Source organism: the organism of the source record quoted next, unplaced genomic scaffold (assembly GCF_019419815.1).
Source record: "Pyrus x bretschneideri cultivar Hongxiangsu unplaced genomic scaffold, Pyrus_bretschneideri_v1 Contig32, whole genome shotgun sequence".
Classification (NCBI taxonomy): Eukaryota; Viridiplantae; Streptophyta; class Magnoliopsida; order Rosales; family Rosaceae; genus Pyrus; species Pyrus x bretschneideri.
This window is the reverse complement of record NW_025999635.1, coordinates 2,621,662-2,643,267: the sequence shown is the minus strand read 5'-3', so window position 1 is coordinate 2,643,267 and position 21,606 is coordinate 2,621,662. Positions and strand designations below refer to the sequence as shown.

At 38.4% G+C, this 21,606-nt stretch overlaps 3 protein-coding genes across 4 annotated transcripts; all 3 read left to right on the top strand.

Annotated features, from left to right (window-relative positions):
• The first annotated feature begins 228 nt into the window (after positions 1-228).
• LOC103936388 (peroxisomal nicotinamide adenine dinucleotide carrier-like) lies at positions 229-4,239 on the top strand. 2 transcript variants are annotated; one of them, XM_009346231.3, is made up of 11 exons: positions 229-438; positions 528-605; positions 769-843; positions 1,840-1,970; positions 2,214-2,268; positions 2,610-2,720; positions 2,893-2,961; positions 3,029-3,136; positions 3,273-3,341; positions 3,571-3,625; positions 3,771-4,239. In XM_009346231.3, the coding sequence occupies exons 1-11, from the start codon at positions 358-360 to the stop codon at positions 3,950-3,952; spliced, it is 1,014 nt and encodes a 337-aa protein (XP_009344506.1). In that variant the 5' UTR covers positions 229-357; the 3' UTR covers positions 3,953-4,239. The 2 variants fall into 2 exon arrangements, with proteins under 2 accessions (XP_009344506.1, XP_048446355.1); XM_048590398.1 differs by having other exon boundaries at positions 367-438; positions 749-843.
• A 1,003-nt stretch (positions 4,240-5,242) lies between these two features.
• Positions 5,243-7,747, top strand: LOC103937429 (signal peptidase complex subunit 2-like; the record flags this gene model as incomplete). Its single annotated transcript, XM_018644972.2, has 4 exons — positions 5,243-5,400; positions 5,522-5,603; positions 6,905-7,047; positions 7,198-7,747. Coding segments are annotated over 4 exons (480 nt in total), but the record flags the coding sequence as incomplete, so codon positions are not given.
• Positions 7,748-9,305: 1,558 nt separating this feature from the next.
• LOC103936380 lies at positions 9,306-14,358 on the top strand. Its single transcript, XM_009346220.2, has 4 exons — positions 9,306-9,820; positions 10,027-10,142; positions 12,674-12,917; positions 13,000-14,358. The coding sequence occupies exons 1-4, from the start codon at positions 9,446-9,448 to the stop codon at positions 14,356-14,358; spliced, it is 2,094 nt and encodes a 697-aa protein (XP_009344495.1). The 5' UTR covers positions 9,306-9,445.
• The last annotated feature ends 7,248 nt before the right edge of the window (positions 14,359-21,606 follow it).

Sequence of the window (21,606 nt, the reverse complement as noted above, 5' to 3'; positions counted from 1 at the left end):
GAATCAGTTATATCGATTTTATTATAATAAAAAGTTATGTCAATCTCAGAAATTATTTTAGTTAAAATGTCAATAGAAAAAAAAGAAAATTTTATTGAAAGGATTTGCACTCAAAAACAAAAGCACCTACCAAACGTCATGTGCTTTATTTGTTTTTTTTTTTTAACACGTCATGTGCTTTCTTGAACGAAACAACCAACCGATGAGGCGGGTCCTGATAGCGAGTGCCATCACCTCGACCAGGCCAAAGTCAGAGATAGTCTTCGCCCTCACCCTCTCCAAAAAAATAACCCTCGATGGCTCGCTACAGTTTCCCGAGAAAATAAGAAACCTTCACAAACATTTTCTCCAGAAAATATGTCCGACGCTTTGATCAATGGCCTCGCCGGAGCTGGCGGCGGGATCATCGCCCAGCTCATCACATATCCTCTCCAGACTGTACAAATTTTCTCGTTTCGTAATTGTTTTTCTTTAGCTTTTGATAGTCCTTGTTTTTTGTTTGAATTTTGGGTCCTGATCTGCTGCAGGTGAATACACGCCAACAAACAGACCGTGGTCTGAAGAAGGAGAAGAAGAAGCTCGGAACTGTTGAGCAAATATGTCAGGTCATCCCTCTTATCGAATTTCAGCTTCGTTTTTGAGTATTCCGAAACTTTTACCTTGTTTGGTTGCTGAGAAAATGGACGGGAAAAATCTAAGAAAGGACACACTTCTCTGTATGTTTCATTTTATCTGATTATTCTGCCAGTGTGTGAATTTGATGTGCAGGTTATTAAAAATGAAGGATGGGAACGGTTGTACGGCGGTTTGACGCCATCATTGGTGGGGACGGCAGCATCTCAGGTGAGCAAAGCTTTAGCTCTTTGCTGGATTTTTTTACTTCTTCGAATAGTATTTTCGTTCTTATTGTTACAATGATTAGAAACTAGGATGGAGTGAGTGAAATTATACGTGCTTGTAGGAAAATATTGCGTAAAGTTGACATTCATTGTTTGTTAGCCGAAGAATTGATGGGAAAGAGCAGAAAAATTGGAACAGTTTTTAACGGAGCAGAAACTGAATTAATGAGAAACTGTAGAGGAGTTTGGCCCTATTTACAGATGTCTCTTATACTATCTGAGTAACGGTGTAACTTGGGTTTTCGATTGGCCAAAATCCTGTAGGATGAAATGGCAGATATCATTGATTTAAGTTATTCTCTTGATTAGTACTAGTGAATGCAATTGTGTCATCCCAAAATTATATGGCCTCCATTGCTAGGTTGCGTGCATGAAGCCGCCCAAACCGATGGAGCCATGGCTGGCTTTTTGGCCCCGACCATCACTACACCTAAGCAAAACATGTTACGCATATTGGCTCAGTTATCCTTCATTCATTAGCGTTTATAAGTTGAGTCCAGTTGATAAATCATGTGTATAGTTCATAACGTTTAAGAGGTCAATATTAGCAGTAAATGCTTTCTGCGAGTTAGTAATGGTAACAATTTGTGTTGATCTGCCTCATTAGTGAAAGCATTTGATCTGCTAATATAACATAAAAGGAGACAACCCTGAGCATTTTTTTTTTTTTATGCTTATGCAGTCGTCTGAATAACAAATGACTGGCAGTGTTAAATTGCAATGTTCTTACCCAACACTAGCTACATAAATTTTAATGCTCTTTCTGTAGTGTTTTTTGAGTCAGAAATTCCTTAGTTTGAACTTTGACATGATATAGAGCAGCTTACAGCCTTTTTTGACAAAGGACGTTACCACTAAACCTTGTGTTGTATAAATCTGCATCATTAATTTTTTATTTGGTTGTCTGGTTTCTTATCTACTTGCGATTTTATTGGTACAGGGTGTTTACTATTATTTCTATCAAATATTCAGGAACAAGGCTGAAACTGCTGCACTTGAACGGAAGAAGATGGGGGTTGGTGATGGATCTGTTGGAATGCTCTCTTCACTTTTGGTTGCTGCATTATCTGGGTATTTCTTTATTTATATGATGATGGGCCTTAAGACATTGTTTGTTTCCTAATATTTTCTAAGCTATAAAAGCATCGTTTCCTCAAAAAGTTGCATTCACTCTTTCTGAAAGCTTTTAAGAAGAAGAAAATCAAGAGAACAGTAAAGATTTGGTAGCTTTTACAGTATTTAATTTTTTTTATTATGAGTTTTTTTTTTCATGGATTTATTGCTGAAAATCTCATCACAATTTTATGCTTGCAGGTGTGTGAATGTGCTGTTCACAAATCCTTTATGGGTAGTTGTTACGCGTATGCAGGTAAAAATGAAGAGCTAATTGACATTAGCCTCAAATCTCTTTGAATTTCCAAATCAAGTGACACGATAGTTCATATTTGCATGTCTTATTTGGGTAGTTTTGTTTTCCCGTATCTATGCTTGTGCTAGAAGTGACGAAGTGACCTTTGAAGAGCACTGCATTCCAGGATTTAGAACTTATTTCAGAATTTTGAAATGCCTATGATGTTAGTTACCAATTTCACCAAATTACCTTATCCTTCTGTGTAGCTAATTTAACAAACTGAGCTTATGCATCTCTCACTCAAAGTATACAAGTTTGATGTTATTAATTTATTGTTTGTTCTCATTTTGCACTGTTAGACTTATAAAAAATCCTCAAAGAAGTCCCAGCCCGGTCAGGAGCTGTCAACTGCCCCAGATGAAGCAATCCTTGCTGCAGCTGAGCTTCCTCCCTTTGGGACTACTCATGCAGTTAGTATTATGTTATTTTTTTATTCTTAATTCTTTGTCCCCTACCTGTGCGTGCATGGGGGGACGGTAGTGGTTCTATTGATTTCCAGAATTTGGTTTTCTGATTCACACAAGTTTGGCTTCAGTGCCAGCACAATTTTTCCCTATCATAACAATATATGGACACAAACAGATTCAGGAAATTTATGATGAAGGTGGAGTTTTCGGCTTCTGGAGAGGTGTATTCCCGACATTGATCATGGTATGTGAGAAGTGATTCTTATACAGGCTAAGGGAGTACGACTAATTGTTCTTGATTTTGATCACAGGTGAGTAATCCTTCCATGCAATTTATGCTGTATGAAACTATGTTGAAGAAGCTGAAACAAAGGCGTGCCTTGAATAAGAAGGGTAGCAGCGGGGTTACTGCTTTAGAGGTTAGGTTTCATTTAGATCATAACCTTTTCAGTAAATGTTTTATGATAACCTTTAACCCGAGTACTTACAGTACTAACCTATGTTACTCACTCTTTTGATTTTCCTCTGAGCTAATAGATTGCCTAATTCTGCTAGATATTTTTTCTTGGTGCTTTGGCGAAACTAGGGGCTACAGTTGTGACATATCCTCTTCTAGTCGTAAAGGTAAAGGACTTAGCATATACATCTTTGTTTATGCGAAGTAATACACACTTTGAGTTATAATGTGAATGGATTGCGACCGACTGAAATGTCTTCCACTTTTTAAGCTCCTTTCAATTGAAAAAACACTGCTATCATGCTACATACAGGAAGAGACAATGTAGTATTATTATTACCTTGGATTTGGTTGCGTTAACCTTTCAGTTTCTTACCAAGTCTCGTGCTGTTGCAGTCGAGGCTTCAAGCAAAACAGGTTACAAACGGAGACAAAAGGCAACACTATAAAGGTTTGAACTTCCGAGCTTCTTATACCGCATAAATCATGCTTTACATTGAGAAACTAATACCTCAAAACTTCAATTCTGTGTATTTTCAGATAAGAGTTTTGTGTTCATGAATTAAGGTGGTGCATATTATTTTGTTTACTTTCAGGCACATCAGATGCTATTTTAAAGATGATTCGGTATGAAGGACTTTACGGGTTCTACAAAGGGATGGGAACGAAAATAGTACAAAGTGTACTCGCAGCTGCTGTTCTGTTCATGATTAAGGAGGAACTTGTCAATGGCGCTCGATTCTTGCTCACCAGCAAAGTAAAATCAAAACCTCCGTAGCCGTGAACCTTTCATCCTCCCTCCTTTTCTGTTACTCCTTTCAACCCCGATTCCGATTATTTCGTCTAATAATGTTATCAAGAAACTGCAGGATCAAATATTTATTGTTTGGAAATGTATTGCCATTGTTGCCCAACTGATAACCTTGAATACAAGGGATTTTTAGGGGGATCAATTTGGGATAATCTGATTGGTGTACCCATATTTTACTTAATCCACCATATGAATGGTTTTGTATTAAAAAGGAGACCCTAAGTTTGATTTTAGTAGTATCATTAGATTTTAGATGCCCCCTCTTCCACTAACAATGTGGCAATAGAGAATTGTGTGCATTAGGTTTTCACGGTAAATCCTTAACCCTTCCCCCTCTTTCTAAGACTACATAATGTTCTTGTAAATTATGGCCAATACCAGGTATATAAGCAGTATATAAGCAGTGATTTCAAATTTAGAGGTTAAGCGTACTTTGGCATCTTTACGTAAGGTTGTGTTTGGTTTTTTGGGAGTGATAGTGGAGAAGTTGACAGATAAGTCACCTTTACTGCCACTCTACAAAACCGTACATGAGATTTTCACCTCATACAACTCTTCGTTCAATTCTTTTGAAGTCATTGGATTCTTTTCCTCATTCGAGAATGTCTTCTAGTCTAGTGGTAGTTCGTTTTTCAAAAACGGAGTAGGCTCTTTCTCAATTTTTTCCTTCATTGTTGATTAAAATAAAAATTTTGAATTGTTTTGCATTCATGTGAGTCAAATTAACCTCAAACAAGCGGAAAAGTTTAACAGTAAAAAGAAAAAAAAAAGTGGGTGCAAATAGTGTGTGGGAATTTTCACTAAATGTACCCACCGAATCCAGTTTTATTATAATCCCACTAAAACTGTACCCGCTCATTCTCTCTCAGTTTCCACCATTTCCGGAACAAACCCGTCAAATTCAGTCCTCCGACCCCATAAAAATGCAGGAAAAGAAATCAGACTCGGCCAACAAAAGCCCTAAGAACGCCAATCTCTCACTCTTCCCTCTTGATCCATTTTCCCTTTCCTTTTTTTTTTTTTTTTTTTTTTAATGTGATATTCACACATTCTATTTTATTTCTCACATATTTTTTTAATTTTCGATTGTTTGATCTGATAAATTGAAGAAGATCAACAGACAAAAATTATTAAAGGACGCATGTGAAGTAAAATGGGACAGAAATTATTAAAGAACCTATAAGAAGTAAAATGAGAAACGTGATAGCATACCCTGTTTTTTTCGCCTTCAATTTTTGGTTATTTTTTTATTGAATTTTCTCTCTGCAATTCGAGCAGATCGTGACGGGCCGCGGATATGTGGAGGACGTGCGGCTGTTTCTGGGCACCATCATCATCGCCATCGCTCTCTTCGCTCAGTTTTACAAGAAGAAGTACCCCGAAAACCGAGATTTTCTCATCCTCTGCACCGTCTTATATCCTAATTTATCTTGTTATTTGTGTTTATTATTTGTTCAATTGCTTTGAATTTCTGTTTGGTTGATGCGAATTGTGTTGATGTTAGCTTGAAATGTGTTTGATCTTTGACTCTTGCACGTATATAGTCTTCAATGCGGTGTTGCAGCTCATCATATTCACCAAGGAGAAGAATGCCATCCTCTTTACGTATCCTCCCGCGGTATGTTTTCTCTTTTGGATTGGAAATGTAGCTACATTGCTAGATTGTATGTTGATATTTTACTTCTAGGTTATGGAATTTCCGGGCTATATGAGCGTCGTTGCTCTCTTCGACCATATGCTGATAACCGAATGCAGATAAAAGTGTTATTTGATAAACTTTAATACGTTCTATGTAATGGGGCACACTATAATTAGGTTCCTAATGTCTAGCTTCCTTGGTTATATCTACTATTGCATCCAACCATACTCAGCTTCCTGAGGTTCCAGGGCATGTGGGTGGAACCTGTGACGCTGCGCATAACCATTTTGGAGTTGCCTTCAATGTGGGCGCAATCCTTGTCGACAGCCCATTTGAAGGCTTTATTTTCAAAGCTTTACCTTTTGCCAATGGAATAGTTGCTCCATCACCTGCAATTTAGGTTAGGGTGTTTGCTTGTATTGTTGACGGGATGTTGAGTAGTGACTTATTAACGCGAGGATCCCATTTTCAAAATTTTAGCTTTATAACCTATAGCAAGCTCGGCTACCTATTAGCATGTCTAAGGGACCCGAATACGTCTAGATGATAATTTATTTATTGTTCTTCATCTGTAATGTGGTGTATCTTCTTCCTTCCCTCTTGTTAGTTGTATATGCATTATGTAACTGGGACATGTCTCGGACATTATGCTCAGGTCTTTGCTGCCATCACCGTAGGGTGGAATATAAAGCAGTCTCTACTCAAATGTGTCTTGAGAGTTTCTTGTTCCTTCTTTTCGCTCTTTGTTGAGTGTTTTTTGCCGAGCTGCCTTTTGAGGGTTACCGTCCATGGTTAGGTAACTGTACATGCGTGGTATGTGTGCAAGACTGATGGTTGTTTGATGATAGGGAGCTTTTGTGTTTTCTTCAATGGTGGACGCAACTGCTTACCCCTGTTACTAGGAGCAAGAATTTTAAAATTCCATTTCAGAATTTGATACATTTTTTGTTCGTTTTGATGTAATCTATAGTAAAACAGAATTACTCTTTCGATTGATTTATATGATCTTATAGTTCCTTTTTCTTGTTAATATTTACCATTTTGAACTCAATCCTAATGCATAAGCAATTAACGGTACTGTTTTCTTTTTGTACTTGTTCATGAACAACTTCTATGTTGGACCACATAAGCTAAAATAAGGTCTAATGTTGCATATAAAGTATGATTGTTCCTACAATTTTAGTCAGAATGGTCAGTTAATAAATATATCTAGTGTGTTTCTAAATTTTGGACTCGGTGAAAGTTTGTAAGCTTTATTCAGTTGCGGTTTATTCACGCAGGATTCCTTCATAAGCACTGGATTGGTGGTCTCTTCCAAATTGCCAGGATTCTCTGATATGTACACACTTGTGATAGCAAGTTCAGACCCCAAATCTATTTCTGCTAATCAACCATTACAGTTCACCAAAAGCGTTACTCAGTGGTCTCTCTCTCTCTCTCTCTCTCTCTCTCACACACACACACACACACACAGACCAAGAACACACACTTCTGAAGACCATACCCGCACATATAGAGATGAACAAACATGGATGCAAAATCAATATTTTCTTAACATTTGGGAACATTTCAGGTTCACCAAGGATGGAGTTTTGGTGGAGGGTCTCTTCTGGAAAGATATCCAAGCGCTAATAAATGAATATCAGAGAGAACCAAAAAAGAGCAAGTGATTGGAAACTACATCATATCATCGTTTATAAGACTTGAAGCGCATTGACGGAATTTTTAACAGTTGGGCTATTTTGTTATCTGTGGATGTTAAAGAGTACTGCTGAAATGAACGGACAAGGATTATCTGCCCTTTCACTTCCGGTGCCTTCCTGTTTGTGTAATCACGGTCAAGCCACGTCAACATTTTATATTACTATTTATTTTTGTCTTATTATCTCTATAAAAAAACAATATAAAATGTTGACGTGGTTTAACCGTTACCACACAAAACAGGAAAACACAGAAGGACACTGGAAGTGGGAAGGTAGACAGTCCTTGTCCGAAATGAACTCGGGTGGCGATTCTAAAACTGTTTGTTTAACCTCTTGACTGTGAGTGAAGTGACAAAAAGAAAAGTAAAAGTTGTGTTTCTTATGATTAAAGATGTTATGCTGATCTTATGGTTTATGCCCTGTTTGGTGTTATTTTCCCAACAGGATCCTCCGGATGCTTTTGGTGAGGATCTTAAGGATTCGTAAATTATGTATGTTTATGCGATCAATTTTTATTAAGTGCTTTTTATGTTTAATTTTAAATAAAAATATTTAAAATAATTTTTGATAGCACGATATACGATGAACGAACACGACTTATAGATCTACGAAATCCTCATAAAGAAGATTCGACAAGAATTCTGATTCGTTATTTTTCTCATCAAACTTCCATTGGATTGTTAAGAAAAGCAAAAGGGAAATAGGTTTGCTCATAATGTTATATTGATTGTCGATGAATTTAAATTTTAAGATTTAAGCAATACATAAATTATTATTTTTGCTCTAAACGTGTGTAAATTAAACAGACATGTGGGCACAATCAATGCAGTAGTGAAACTCACTTTCAATGTGGGCACAAAAATGCACCCGATCAAAACTCGAAGTATCATGGGACCCAGCATAAAGATATTTTTTTTAAAATAATGTTAGAAAGACTAAATTTATAGATAAAATTTGTAAATTTCACACATCCTTTTCATCTTTCATACATTCTTGTTAATTTTTATCAATTGATTTTTTTTCAATTTATTCGATCCGATTACTGAAAAGTGAAAAAAGTGCATCAGAAATAAAAATATGTGTGTGAATAATATTATTCATAAAAGGTTCATACTGTAGAGTATAGACAAACACTCAATGTGAGAAAAAAAAATTATTAGGCTAAAAGCTAATTGACAACACAGCTAAATGAATAGTAAGCCTTAATTAGATATAAATTGAAGGATAATGTTAGAGAGACTTAATTTGTACATAAAATTTACAAACTGAATGACGTGTCACTAGTAAAAATGAATACGTTTATCAACGCTTAAATAATAATTCAATCATTAATTTTCATGTTATTTAATTTACAAAATTTTATTTATAAACTTAATCTCGTTAATATTCCCCTAATTTGGAAAGAAAGGAATGAGAAGAAAGCTGTCTCAATTTCCAATCTCCTCTCTGATAAAAAAACCAAGTCCATAAATTAATCTCGTTCTGTTGTTCCTCAACCCGTCCCCATCCAACGCGCACGCTAGCAGCCACCCTCTTATCCGACGCCGACGCAGCTCGCTCGCTTTCCTGTTGCTGAATCAAATGACCGTGATCCGCTCAGCGTCTGACGTGGCGCCTCTCCCCACCCCCAAAGCAGCTGGCTCCACCAGACACGCGGGTCCCACAGAGTCTGATAAGCTGACGTGGTGCCTATGCGATCGCGCCCGGATCTCAAGACCGAACACAACCGAATTGGATAGGCGGCTTTCAAGTCCGCCTCGTATTATAATCCAGTCCCTGCCCAGCTGTATTTATATAAACCGACCCCATTGCCATTTGCGTCCTTCCGTTTTTGTAGCAGAGACCAATTATTATTTTCTTCTCTCTCTGAAAAAACCGTTTCTCTCTCTAAAAAAACCGCCTTATCTCCTCTCTCTCTCTCTCCTCGCCCACGCAATCGGCAAAACAATCTCTCTCTTCCGATTCAATCTCAACCTTCTCCGGGGCTTCCGATTCAGATTTGGAAACCATAATTTGAAAAAATCAAGTTTAATTTAACAAAAAGAATTGAATTCGATTAGGGTTTCGAATCTGTCAAGACGATTTGAGATTTCAAGGAAATTTCCCCTATTATTCGTGATGACTAACCATGGAGACCGAGATATAGACACGAACAACGAGATCAACGGCGGCGATCGCATTTCTGATCAATCGAACGGTGGGGAAATGGAGGACTCGTCGTCTTCGAACGGTGTGGAGAGCAACGGCGCTGGACCGGCGGCGAGGAGTGAGACCGGGCTCGAGGAGCGGTTGACGGGGATATTTGTTGACGAAGGAGATGGAGATCTGTTGCTGCAGCAGAGCAATCGAGAGGACCGCGTTTTGCAGTGGCTACAAGCGCTTGATATGCAGGTTATGGGCGCGTGTCGCGTCGACGAGAGATTGAAGCCGTTGTTGAAGATGAATGCGTCGAACGACGTCGCAGAGGATCGATTGTTAGCTCAATTGAGCCAGGTATGATAGAAATGACCCAACTTGATTGAATTGAAGCTCTATTTGCCATTCAATGGTTTTTGGTGGGAGTAATTGCAAAATACTTTGTGAATTGGATGGAAGGTTGTTGAAATCTGTCGAAATGTGGGCATAATTTTTGGCTTTAAGTTTATATTGATTTCGGGTTTTGCAAATTGATGATCTCACACTTTGTGTTTGATGAATAGCATTTCGAGCCGGCGGAAGTTGGAATGCTTGCGAGGTGCTTCTGTATACCTCTCGTATCTATTCGTGTGGGGAAGATCAACAAGCAAGGGACTCTCTTGTGTCCCACTGCTGCTAGGTAAACATCTGACTATCGATATCCATTGGTGCTCTGGTTTGGTGTGTTTTGGCCTGTGTGTTTGTTTGTTTGAAATGTTGTTTGTAATTGATGTTTTTCATTATTTTTGCTCGTTTAAATAGTTTGAACAAGAACCGTACAAAGTCAATCACTTAGAACAACTGATTGTCTTTGCATTTAGATAGCTTTGCTGGAAATCTTTGGCTTTCGATTTAACTGTTGTTAGTAATGTCCTGATGTTAGTACTGTCTGATGTTTCGCAGTCAATCAAACATTTAATTTACTCTCGGAAGTTCAAATTTGTCCGATATTAATTTCCAGGTCCTCATGTAGAAAAGGATTAGTTGTGTGATTGTGCGTGTTTGATTTTTATTGGGAGACTGGACTGCATCTTTCATGTTGATTACGAACTTCAGAAAGTAAAGTCTTTGTGTGATTCTTTGTATGCATTTATATTTATGGGTCATCTTTAGAGAATGTTCTAGAAAAGTTCACTCAAGATAGTTTTGAATTATTGTTTTGGATTATTATACAACTCAGCAGAAACTCTCTGCTGTGTATGTTTGTGAGTTATATTTTTATGTGTGAAATTGATTGGAAAGCTCGCTCTCATATCGGTTGGGACTTACTTCGGTTACGTAAAACATGGATTTGTTATGGTTCGTTGAATGGGAATCGGAAAGTGATCTCACCTGGCTAGAACAATGCACAATGGGGTTTCACTCTTATAGACTGAATGTTCAATTACAACTTTGAATGTGGGGAAGACATTCTTAGGTCAAATGTCTTTATGGTTTTGGCTTCTTATTAAGAAAACATCATAATCTATGAAAGCTTAATGTGTCGTTTATCATTTCAAGATGGTAGGTATTTTCGGTCACCAAAATTACCATATAATTTAGTGTAACAATTTTTGGAATCATGAATCCCTGATTGTGGATTTTGAGGGTAGTAGCATTTTGTGATAGCCTTGGGAAATACCATCATATTAACTATGTTTGACTTGTGGATTTCTATTTGCTGTGAAAAGCACTACATCTTGATGTCACTTTGTACTGCATCATGGTTTTTGCAGTCAGACATGGAGAGACATTTTGGAGGTTAGTTTTAATGATGTACTTGTTAAATCAATTTATGTGAAGAAAAGGACATTTGTTTACAATACATAAGCAGAATGATTTCAGATGAAGCTTATATTTTTCATTGAATATTTTGGTCTGCATTTATTTCTACGTATCTTTTACTTATCAGTCTTTTGTCAATAAATCAATTTATGGCTATTCTGATATAGTTTGCAGTTCTTATTTCCTTTTATTATAATTAACATCATTGGCATGTATCGTTAACTTTTATTTGCGGGTTAGTTACTTTAGTGGTTACAAAATAAACAATTCCCTAAGTTTTTGTGGAAGGAATTTTGATATAGTATTGAGTTTGTGAACAAATCTTATGTTGTGAGGAGTGTTATCATTAGTAAATAATGTTTTCGTAGGTAGGGGAATCTATTTAGTTTATTAGTAGTGACAATGTTCATTCTTCCAAGTAAATATGTCTTTTGACTTGTAGGTAAAGTGGGCATATTCTATTATGATCTCTGAATTAAGAGGAAGTAAAGGTAGTTCCACGATCCTATATATTATATAGCTTGCTGCTGCATTTTAATTATAAATGATTGACATCTTGATGGAGATCAAAATTGAGTGTGACCGATTGTTGTGTTTCAGAGTTATGTCGTTTCTTTCTACCGTGTTCCAGAAGTTTGTTTGGTTCTGCGAGCATATGTTTCTTTATTAACGTCGAGCTATTCTTTAACTGAATTGGACATCAATGTACTACTTTATGTCTTACTTTCTTCCAGTCATATGGTGTAGTGATGGCGTGTTACTTGAACTTCCTGTTTATTTATATATGTACAGAAAAGAAACATTTGTGTGAAATGCTTTTGCTTGATAAAAGTAACATTATCTCATAACCCATTTATCAGTGAAAAACAGGAAGATACACCTTTTTGCATTGGTTGTGTACCTGTCAGTTATGCTGGTCACTGGAGAGTCCAACTTTTATCAGGTTTTAGTATTTTTAGGATTCAAGATACAAAATTTATGTTGATGCATCTCTAAATAATAGCTTCTGTGATAGCTATTTTGAAGGGCTTAATATTTGAACTTTCAAGGAAAATGGTTGTGATCCTGCTTGGTGATTTGTTTTCTTAGAATGGTAAACAGATACCTTTGTCTGTAAAGCCTTCAAATTAACAATTTAATTGCTTGAATTTGTTTTGGATTTTATCAATGGAAAAGCAAAGTAAAAATAAATAATTTTGTTAATTGAGAAAGCACAATTAGATTTATATTGAGTGATTGTGCTCCTTCAATTTTAGTCTTCATATGCTTATATTTGTTCCTCTCCCTTGAAACTACTTTCAAAGCATAACTGTGTAATGTAGTTTCTGGTTGATGTTGTTGTGTTTTATTTGTTTATTGTTTATATATGTATTTCTAAGCTTTCATTATCTTTTCATATTATCTCAGGGGCAATTTAAATCTTACAGTTTTGCCAACTTCAAATTTACGCATTTCATTCGTTGGGGATGATGGTCGTATAGATAGACTGTGCACCTTACATAATAAAACCGAATGCTCTGCTGTAGAAGTCAATGAGATTCCAGCAGACAATTCTGGCCGATCTTTCCTTATTAAAATTCCAGATGACCGGATTTTTTACTTTTGGTGTTCTGAGACATCACGACTTTTGGGAATTGAATTGCTTTTGAAGGTATGCATATAACAAGTAAGATTGATTTGCTGTATTTGGTTCCAACAGTAGTTTTAACTCAATGTATTTTGTTTGTGTACAGATGAAGGATCTGCTCAAGAGGAAGCCCTCCATAGCTGAGTTAACTGGTATCAGTGAATCTCGCCTCGGTTGCTTTGCAACTCACCTACGTGCCTATCTGGTGGGATCAACAGCAGGTGGCAGTGCGTCAAGTTCTGCAGGCTCACCTTCTGATACGTATGCCACCACAGAACCATCTGATACAGCTCAACACGGACACTTCTCATCCACATCATCAAAATCCCTGCGTTCCCGACATGGTGTCAATCAATCAATGAAGGCAAATTCATCATTTCAGGGTAGCCTGAGTCCACGGTCGAGTTCCTTCAAAGATCTGCCCAGAACCTTGTCTTCACTAAGGAATATTACCAGGGAGAAGTTAAGGAAGCGAGGCGACATCTATCTTTCAGCCATTGACAACCCAACAGTTGCTTCACCAATCACAATCGATTCATCTTGTTCAAATCATGCCGAAAGTGACTGGTGTCCAGAACCTATTAGAAGTTGCTCGTTATCATCTTCAGGTTTCGTAGAGTCACTAGGGAAAACCCGGAACCCTGCATCACCAGTTCCTTACATGGTTACCCCTTTGCTCTCTCCTTACTATTGTTGGTGCCCTCCAGGTTCGTCCGATTTGCAATACTCACCAGGACTTCCTGAACTCCCCCGCTCATCGACAGAGTCAGCATTGCTTCCACCACTTTCGTCTTTATTACCACCCAATATGCCCTCCAGCATGTTGACAACAAAACCACCTCTTCATTTGGCTGATTCCCCCTTGCTTGATTTCCCTGCATTTCTCCCAGATCCACTGGTTAGGCTACCAAGGCCATCTTCTCAGCAGATCCCAACTTTCATACCCTTGATGTGCGACCCAATTGTTCACATTCCAGTTATTGATATTTGCTCGTCGGGTCAAGGATACTTGGTCAGCGCCGGTCCTGCTATTTCAACTGCAATATCTCCCCTGCACTCGAAGCTTGTGAACATTCCTGAAACTGATTCTATGCTGGAGAAGGGTGCCAGAGAGACACTACGACGACTTCTAATCAGTGGTTCAACCCAGAATAGCTCACAGCTGATGGATGTTTTGCCTGCTATGATAACAAGTGCACACGAGAATCGCAACATGCTTGTTACTGGGAGCCGGGGTCTCTATAGCGGAACCAGGGACGTTGACGTCATTGCTAACAGCATTGCAGCCATGGGTCTGGTCTCTCTGCCTGGGATATCGAATATGGCAAGTGTTTTGGATAATCGTAGCGGCCGCGACAATTTTAACATACAGGAAGAGGGAACTAGTGGGCTGGAGGGATCTTGTTCGGAAGATAAGGGTACCGCCTGTTGTTCGGATTTTAGGGCGAAGAGGGCCGATGAATAATCGAATGGCGTCCGTATGTTGTTTCGTTATGTAGGTCTCTGTTGTTCAGTTTTACAGAATGTAGATATAGGTTGCTGTAGTTTTTGGCGTTTGAAGTGTAATTAGCGCTAATGCCACCGCCTATGGCCTTGTTCCATTTTGTTACCTGCATTGTTTGGTGTTCTTGTGTTGTTCTTGCTGTGTGCTTTTGGAAGAACAAAAAGCGCTTTCAGATAATTAAATCGTTAGCTGCGGCGGCCACAGAAGCAGTTATTTCAATTCTCAATTATTCATTCGCTCCCGAAGCTAACTTCGAGTCTGACTTTGCTCTCTCGAGCTGAAAAATCGTCACTTAACTCCCTGATTCAGTCTCGCCGTTTCGCGACATCAATTATACCGAAACTATTGGAGAATATTATCTTACTAGTGCTAACTTGTAACCCAAATTGTCAGTCCACTGCCAGTGGTAGTGAGTCGAGTGACTCTCAAAGTAGGACTTTATATAAACTTTCTGTCATTTCATAATTTAACGTTAATTTTTGTGCATACATTATAAAACATTGTGCCAAAATAATAAGGTGTCAGAGTCTACGTAGAGTCCTACTTTTAGAAAAAACTCCTTGGCATTTCTCATACGCATAGTATAAAAATAGAAATGTTAAGGGGACTCTTTCAAAGTGGAACTACAGTTTAACGTCAATTATGGTGCCGGTATTATAAAACATTGTGTCAATAATATTAGGCTGCAGAAAGTTCATAGAGAGTTCTACTTTTAAAAGAATTTCCTTAACATTTCTCGTATAAAAGTTATTCGGTATTCCAAGTTCCCTTATAAGTCAAGTTGTTGAAAAATAATAAAATATTTTTTAGGCAAATGAAGAGAACAAGTTCACCTAATTTGCTCTAAGGCCGCTAAATCAGATGGTCCCCCAACTCCTCTAAAGCAGCTAAACAGCTTTCTACTAATGTTCCCTGGATATGACGCACTACAAGAAGAGCATCTTCCTTTTAATAATTCAACAGATGAACTTTATTTTCCCAAATTTTTTCTTCTAGTTTTCTCACGCATGGAATCTAGTGTCACCGCTCGCCGGTTGAAATTCATTTGTCTGCGGCTTTTAGAATCAAGAAGCTCTTCGGATCTCGCAATTCAGAGTTGACAAACCTAATAGTTCGGACCGTTCATTTCAAATTTTACAATCTCGATTAGTCTATTTTACTGATCACTCCACAAAATCCAAGGTTCAGATCTCTCTTCCTCTATTGAACGATCCGGATTACGCTGTTCGTTAATTCTGGATTACGAGATCCAAAGATGATCTAAATTCTATCTTTCCTAACATAATTAGTTATATGATGAGAAATCATGCAATGCAAGAGATAAACACATAATTATATACGGTTGATGATAATGCAAGTATGAAAGTGGCTTCTGAAAAAAGAAGAGCATACTTGAAATGGAGTAGGTGCACGGCCTTGCCGGTGCAAATGGGGTCCGTACTGAGGTTCCCACCGTAGATAACCCTTAAACCCTAATCAGATTATGTTAATTGTTTACTATTCTTGTGCTCCCCTTTAGGGTTTCTGACACAATTAGATTAATTAATCAAATGTTTAATCATAATTTGAGTGGAGTGCCCATTTAACAAGACACTCCCATGTCACATTGATCCACTTGCAAATTCCAATGTCATCCTTAGAGCAATTCCACCCCTATCCACTTTGCGCCAGCACCCAGCCCATTTATCCACTTAATTGAACAGTAACAGACTCAATGAACAGTAATAGGCCAAAGCATCTCCACCCCAAAAAAAAATGTGATGGCACCTAGTCTAAAAATGCGCTGGCACAAACGATCTCCACCCCTACAAAATGCGCTGGCACCCAGTCCATTTAAACTATTAAATAATTTTTTTATAAAATAATAATAAAAAATAGTTTTAATTTCGGATAGGATTTTTAACCAATCTCGTCACGCCACGTGTCATTATCCGAACGTACTATTTTTTGAATAGATTTCCGCTAAGATTTTCAACCAATCACGTAGTGCCACGTGGCATTGTCCTGAACCTCATCTTTTTTTTTTTTGTCCATATAAACCCTACATCCCTACATCCATCCTCACACTAAACTCAATCCTTTTTTTTAGCTCAGAATTCTTCTTTATCATTTTCAAATCTTGAGTTCTTACAATGTCTTCTTCAAGGAGAGCGTATAAACAGTTGCAAGAGCAGCAGAAAAGGTTGTTGGCACAACAGGAAGAATTGGTCAATCTTGACCAAGGTGGAGGTGGAGATGAGGCCTTCGCAATGGAGGAGGATGACGATGATCACCATAGAAGGCGGAGGGCCTCACATTCCCGCCGTATCATGCAAGCTATGGGTCAGATAGCCAAACCCGGACGTGCGGCAAACATCGATAGAAGAAGGGAAAGACGAGGTAAAGATCTCTTGGAAGATTATTTTATTCCCAACAGCGTTTACCCTGATCATGTTTTTAGACGTCGTTTTAGAATGCAACGAAGTTTGTTCGCTAAAATCATGAGTGATGTTTGCAACCATGATCCATATTTTGTGCAAAAAGAGGATGCTTTTCATGTTCTAGGTCTTCTTCCTGAGCAAAAAATTACGGCTGCCTTGCGAATGCTTGCATATGGAGCATCTGCAGATCAAGTGGATGAGATCGCAAGGATGGGAAAAACAACAGTTCTGGAGTCCCTGATGCGGTTTTGCTCTGTAATTGAAGCCCTCTACACCAATAAGTACCTTCGGCAACCCACGCCAATGGACATGCGAAGGCTTCTGAGGAAGGCTGAGATGCGAGGCTTCCCTGGCATGATTGGAAGCATCGACTGCATGCACTGGACATGGAAAAACTATCCAAGTGCGTGGCAAGGAGCTTATGGCGACAGAAAAGGAGCCAAAAGCATCATTCTAGAAGCGGTGGCTTCTTTTGATACATGGATTTGACATGCTTTTTTTGGTGTTCCAGGAGCTCAGAATGACCTAAATGTCCTTGCCCAATCTCCAGTGTTTGACGAACTGCTACAAGGGCGTGGGCCGAGATGCACATATTGGGTTAATGGTACTAAATACGAGGGACCATACTACCTTGCAGATGGTATTTACCCAAGGTGGTCAACATTTGTCAAAACAGTGCCACACCCGCAGAGTGAAAAAGAGAAACACTTCGCAAAGTGTCAAGAAGGGTGTAGGAAGGATGTCGAGCGTTGTTTTGGTATCCTGCAAGCTCGTTGGGCCATTGTCAGGGCTGCAGCTAGAATGTTTGATGTCGAGGCTCTTCGATCCATCATGATGACGTGTATTATTCTCCACAACATGATTGTTGAAGACGAGTATGATTATGATGCCGTCGATGAATACGAGCCGGATCCGATGAACAACTCAAGAACACAAATCTACTATGCTCATGACCGGACCGAAGATCCCGTGCAACACGAGCCGTTGGAACGGGATGGACGTTACAATGAATTGATCGTTCAACGATACACTTCATTGCAAGAGCCATACTGGCACATAGCCCGCCAGAATGACTTGATTGAGCATCAGTGGAGCTTGCACGAAGGCGAAGATAATTAAAATAAGGCTTGTGGTTGAAGAATAAAGTGTATTGTTTTTTAAGTAATCTTATTTAGTGTGTTTGCTTTTTTTTTTTAAAAGTTTAAATGGTGAGGTTATGTAATTTTAAGTTTAAATGGTGTTTTAAGTTTAAATGGTGTTTTATGTAATTTTATTTGGTGTTTTAAGTTTAAATGGTTTTTTTTAAGTTTAAATGGTGAGGTTATGTAATTTTAATTTTAAATTAAATAAAGTTCTAAAAGTAAATAAGAAATTAAATAAAGTTCTAAAAATAAATAAGAAATTACATAAGAAATTAAATAAAGTTCTAAAAATAAATAAGAAATTACATAAGAAATTAAATAAAGTCTGTGGAGTTAGGATATGTGGTGCTAGGATCTTGGTTGCTAGGATTTCTGTAGCTGGAACCCCCTTGACTTGTTTCGGCATCTCTTGCACGCCTCCTTCGCACGACATCTCTTTTTTCTGATGTCCAAAAATATTTTGAATTCGGAGACAGTCCTACTAGAGACTTGTTCATAGTGTCACGATCTGTTTGAGCCATCCTTTCTTCTCTAAGCATCTCATTCTCTCGATGAAGTGCTTCTCTAATCATCTCGTTCTCTCAATTAACTATTTCTCTTTGTCTCTCAGACGCCGCATCACGAGCCTCAGTAGCTGCAATAATTGCTGCCACAGCAGCAGCTTTTTCCTCATCTCTAGCCTTTTCCCATGCCATGTTCATTTCACCTTGACGAGTAAGTTCCTCCATATATTTAGTGTAGTCATTTTTGGAAGAACTACCTTTTTTCTTTGATGCCTTTTTACCTTGAGGCCTGAGGGACTGACGAGTCGGTTGGGTCTCTGGCACTTGTTCAGGCATCCCTTCCGTGTCTTCAAATGTGTTGGCTTCTTGTTCGGCTGTGTCTGCTTCTGGCGAACTGTGTAGACCCATACCGTGCATGACAACTTCTGGACCGGTTGCCACAATTTTGTATCTAGGGCAATCTTTGACAATTTGCCAACATTCCCATTTGTTGAATGATTTGTTATGGTTCTTTGCATTGTAGAATGCTTGTGCTTGTAGTGTCTATAAAAATTACATAAAAATTACATAAGAATTGTGGAATGCATAAAAATTATATAAAAATTACATAAAAATTACATAAGTATTTGGAATGCATATTACATAAAAATTACATAAGAAATTAAATAAGAATTGTGGAATGCATAAAAATTATATAAAAATTACATAAGTATTTGGAATGCATATTACATAAAAATTACATATAAGAAATTAAATAAATTAAAATATTGATGTGGGTGGAATGCATATAAATAAATAAAAATATTGTTACCTCATCCGCTAAACTTGTCCCACTACGCAAATTACCAGAAGCATGAGAGAGGGCGTTTTTCCAACAAGTAAAGGATGCGTTGAGTTTTTTCCAACGACCTTGAAGACCTTGACTAGATCTGGCATCTTTTCCATGTACATCGTTGAACGATTTCGTAATTTTACTCCACATTTCTCGCTTATCCATCTCATTACCCGTAATCGGGTCATGAGTAGTGCGAACCCAACATTCACACAACGTAACATCTTCACTGAGCTTTCACGAAGTCATTTTTTTCTCTCAAAGTGTACAAAATATTCAAATGTAGAAAGTGTAGAAAGTGTAGAAAATATTGAAATGTGGTGTAAGGTGGAAGATGAGGGTTAGGTATTTATAGAAAAAAAAAATTAATTTTTTCAAATTTTTCTGTATTTTTTTAAAAAATTTTGACATTTTTTAATTAATTTTTAATAAATTTTAATGTTGTAATTAATCGGGACCGTTGGATTTGAAAAATAATCAAATCCAACAGCACTCATTACGCCACGTGGCCAACGGTCAAATTTTTGACCGTTGGGCCTTTTTTTTTTTTTTTTTTTAAATTTTTGGTGAAATAAACGTGGACCGTTGATCTGTGATCGGACGGTCCAATTTAAAATTTAAATTTAAATTTTTTTTACCGTTGGAAATCCAACGGCCTAAAAAACTAGCCGTTGGAAATCCAACGGCTCTGAGGAGGCCACGTTTCCTTCACCCGGACGACTGCAAGTGGGTCTGCACGCGGGCCCCAGCGCCTGCAAAGCTGTCGGCTACGCGCCGCGCCCCCCGCGTGTTGTGCACGCGCCAGAAATAGACCGGGGAATGGGTCTGTCCATTTTGGGCTGGGCTCTTGACTGGCACGGGCTGGGTGCCAGGCAAGTTGGCGGGCTGGAGCACATATGGAGCATGCTGGGCTGTTATTTGGACTTGGTGCTGGGCCAAAAAAGCTCCGGTGGAGCTGCTCTTATGTGGAGACTACATCCGAAACCAGATTTCATGCTGACAGGTGAATGACGTCGCTAAGTTTTCAAAACAAACTAGTTTGGGAAAGGGAGAATCGAATTTGGAATTCCGGATACAACAGTGAACACTCTTAGCTAACAAACTACCACATGCTACAAGATTATGGCTTGAAATTCTTAAGCGATCCAACTGATAAAATGATTATACCATATACACATTACAGTCTCGACTCCGTCGTAGCACAATATTGTCCGTTTTAGGCTTACCATTCCCTCATGGTTTTGTTTCTGGGAACTCACGAGCAATTTCTCGGTGAGTTACCCATCCTAGGATTGCTCTCGCCTAAACTCGCTTAACTTCGGAGTTCCGATGGAATCCGAAGCCAATGAGTTCTCATAAAACCTTGTGCTATAGGGAGGGGAGTATGTACATATAAGGTGCTATAGGGAGGGAAGTATGTACATATAAGGCACATCACCCCTTTTTCGTTGGTCTATGTGGAATCTCACAATAATGATTCTGAAATTACCAAGTATCGATCAACTAGGAAGCCTTGGTAGGCCTCCGAAAGATCCTTGCTTCGATGCCCTTGCCTAAGCACACAAACCAACCTCACAACGAGTGATGGCCATGACACGTGGCTTTTCTCATAATTAATTGGAAACTTCTCTCCAACTTGAAAGCCAATCATAATGCGGCAAGTAGCAACGTCACATTAAATGTATTCAATCCCACATTGGTCAAGTAAGGAAATCTACTCCAACTTTACCTCTCTTGACACCTATGGTACAGTTCTTGCTAAATCTATGACCCATGTGACCTCAGAGTCCTCAAATAGCATCCTTGTCCCTGGTCATTGGAGACCTATGGCGTTGTGTCGACGACGGTGACTTTGGCTTGAGATGTTCTCTGCCAACCACCCCTCTGTGTTGTCCTTAAAAACATTGAGCGATCCACATCTTTCTGCCACCTACGCTCCTGCCACCTCTATGCCAACGTCTCTTCTGTGGACAAGTTATTGACATTAGTGTAACTTTAAGTTAGTTACATGTGTGTTGCTTTGGCCATTGGTTTGCGTTTACGTGGTCTTGCTATTTGCGACGATTTTGTGTGAGGATATTGATGCCAGGTTTCTCATGCCTATTGTATTTGTGACAAATTTACTTCGAGACTCTTGGTTCTAGTGGTTATTGTTGAGGCTGTATAGGGATTTAAATCTTTTACGTTCTATGCGAATTATTCCAGATCAAGAAATTGATCACTAAAGAATACTCATTTGACACCTCTTCTATTTGGTGATTTTTGTTAATGAAACATATTCTAATAATGACTTGATCATTTTTTTCACTCCT

Excerpts from the sequence above, each read along its gene's own strand:
- LOC103936388 (XM_009346231.3), top strand. The coding sequence starts at position 358 with ATGTCCGACGCTTTGATCAATGGCCTCGCCGGAGCTGGCGGCGGGATC. Across the intron at positions 439-527 it reads TCACATATCCTCTCCAGACT|GTGAATACACGCCAACAAAC; the intron begins GTACAAATTTTC and ends GATCTGCTGCAG. Across the intron at positions 3,137-3,272 it reads GCGGGGTTACTGCTTTAGAG|ATATTTTTTCTTGGTGCTTT; the intron begins GTTAGGTTTCAT and ends TAATTCTGCTAG.
- LOC103936380 (XM_009346220.2), top strand. The coding sequence starts at position 9,446 with ATGACTAACCATGGAGACCGAGATATAGACACGAACAACGAGATCAAC. Across the intron at positions 10,143-12,673 it reads TTGTGTCCCACTGCTGCTAG|GGGCAATTTAAATCTTACAG; the intron begins GTAAACATCTGA and ends ATATTATCTCAG. Across the intron at positions 12,918-12,999 it reads GAATTGAATTGCTTTTGAAG|ATGAAGGATCTGCTCAAGAG; the intron begins GTATGCATATAA and ends GTTTGTGTACAG.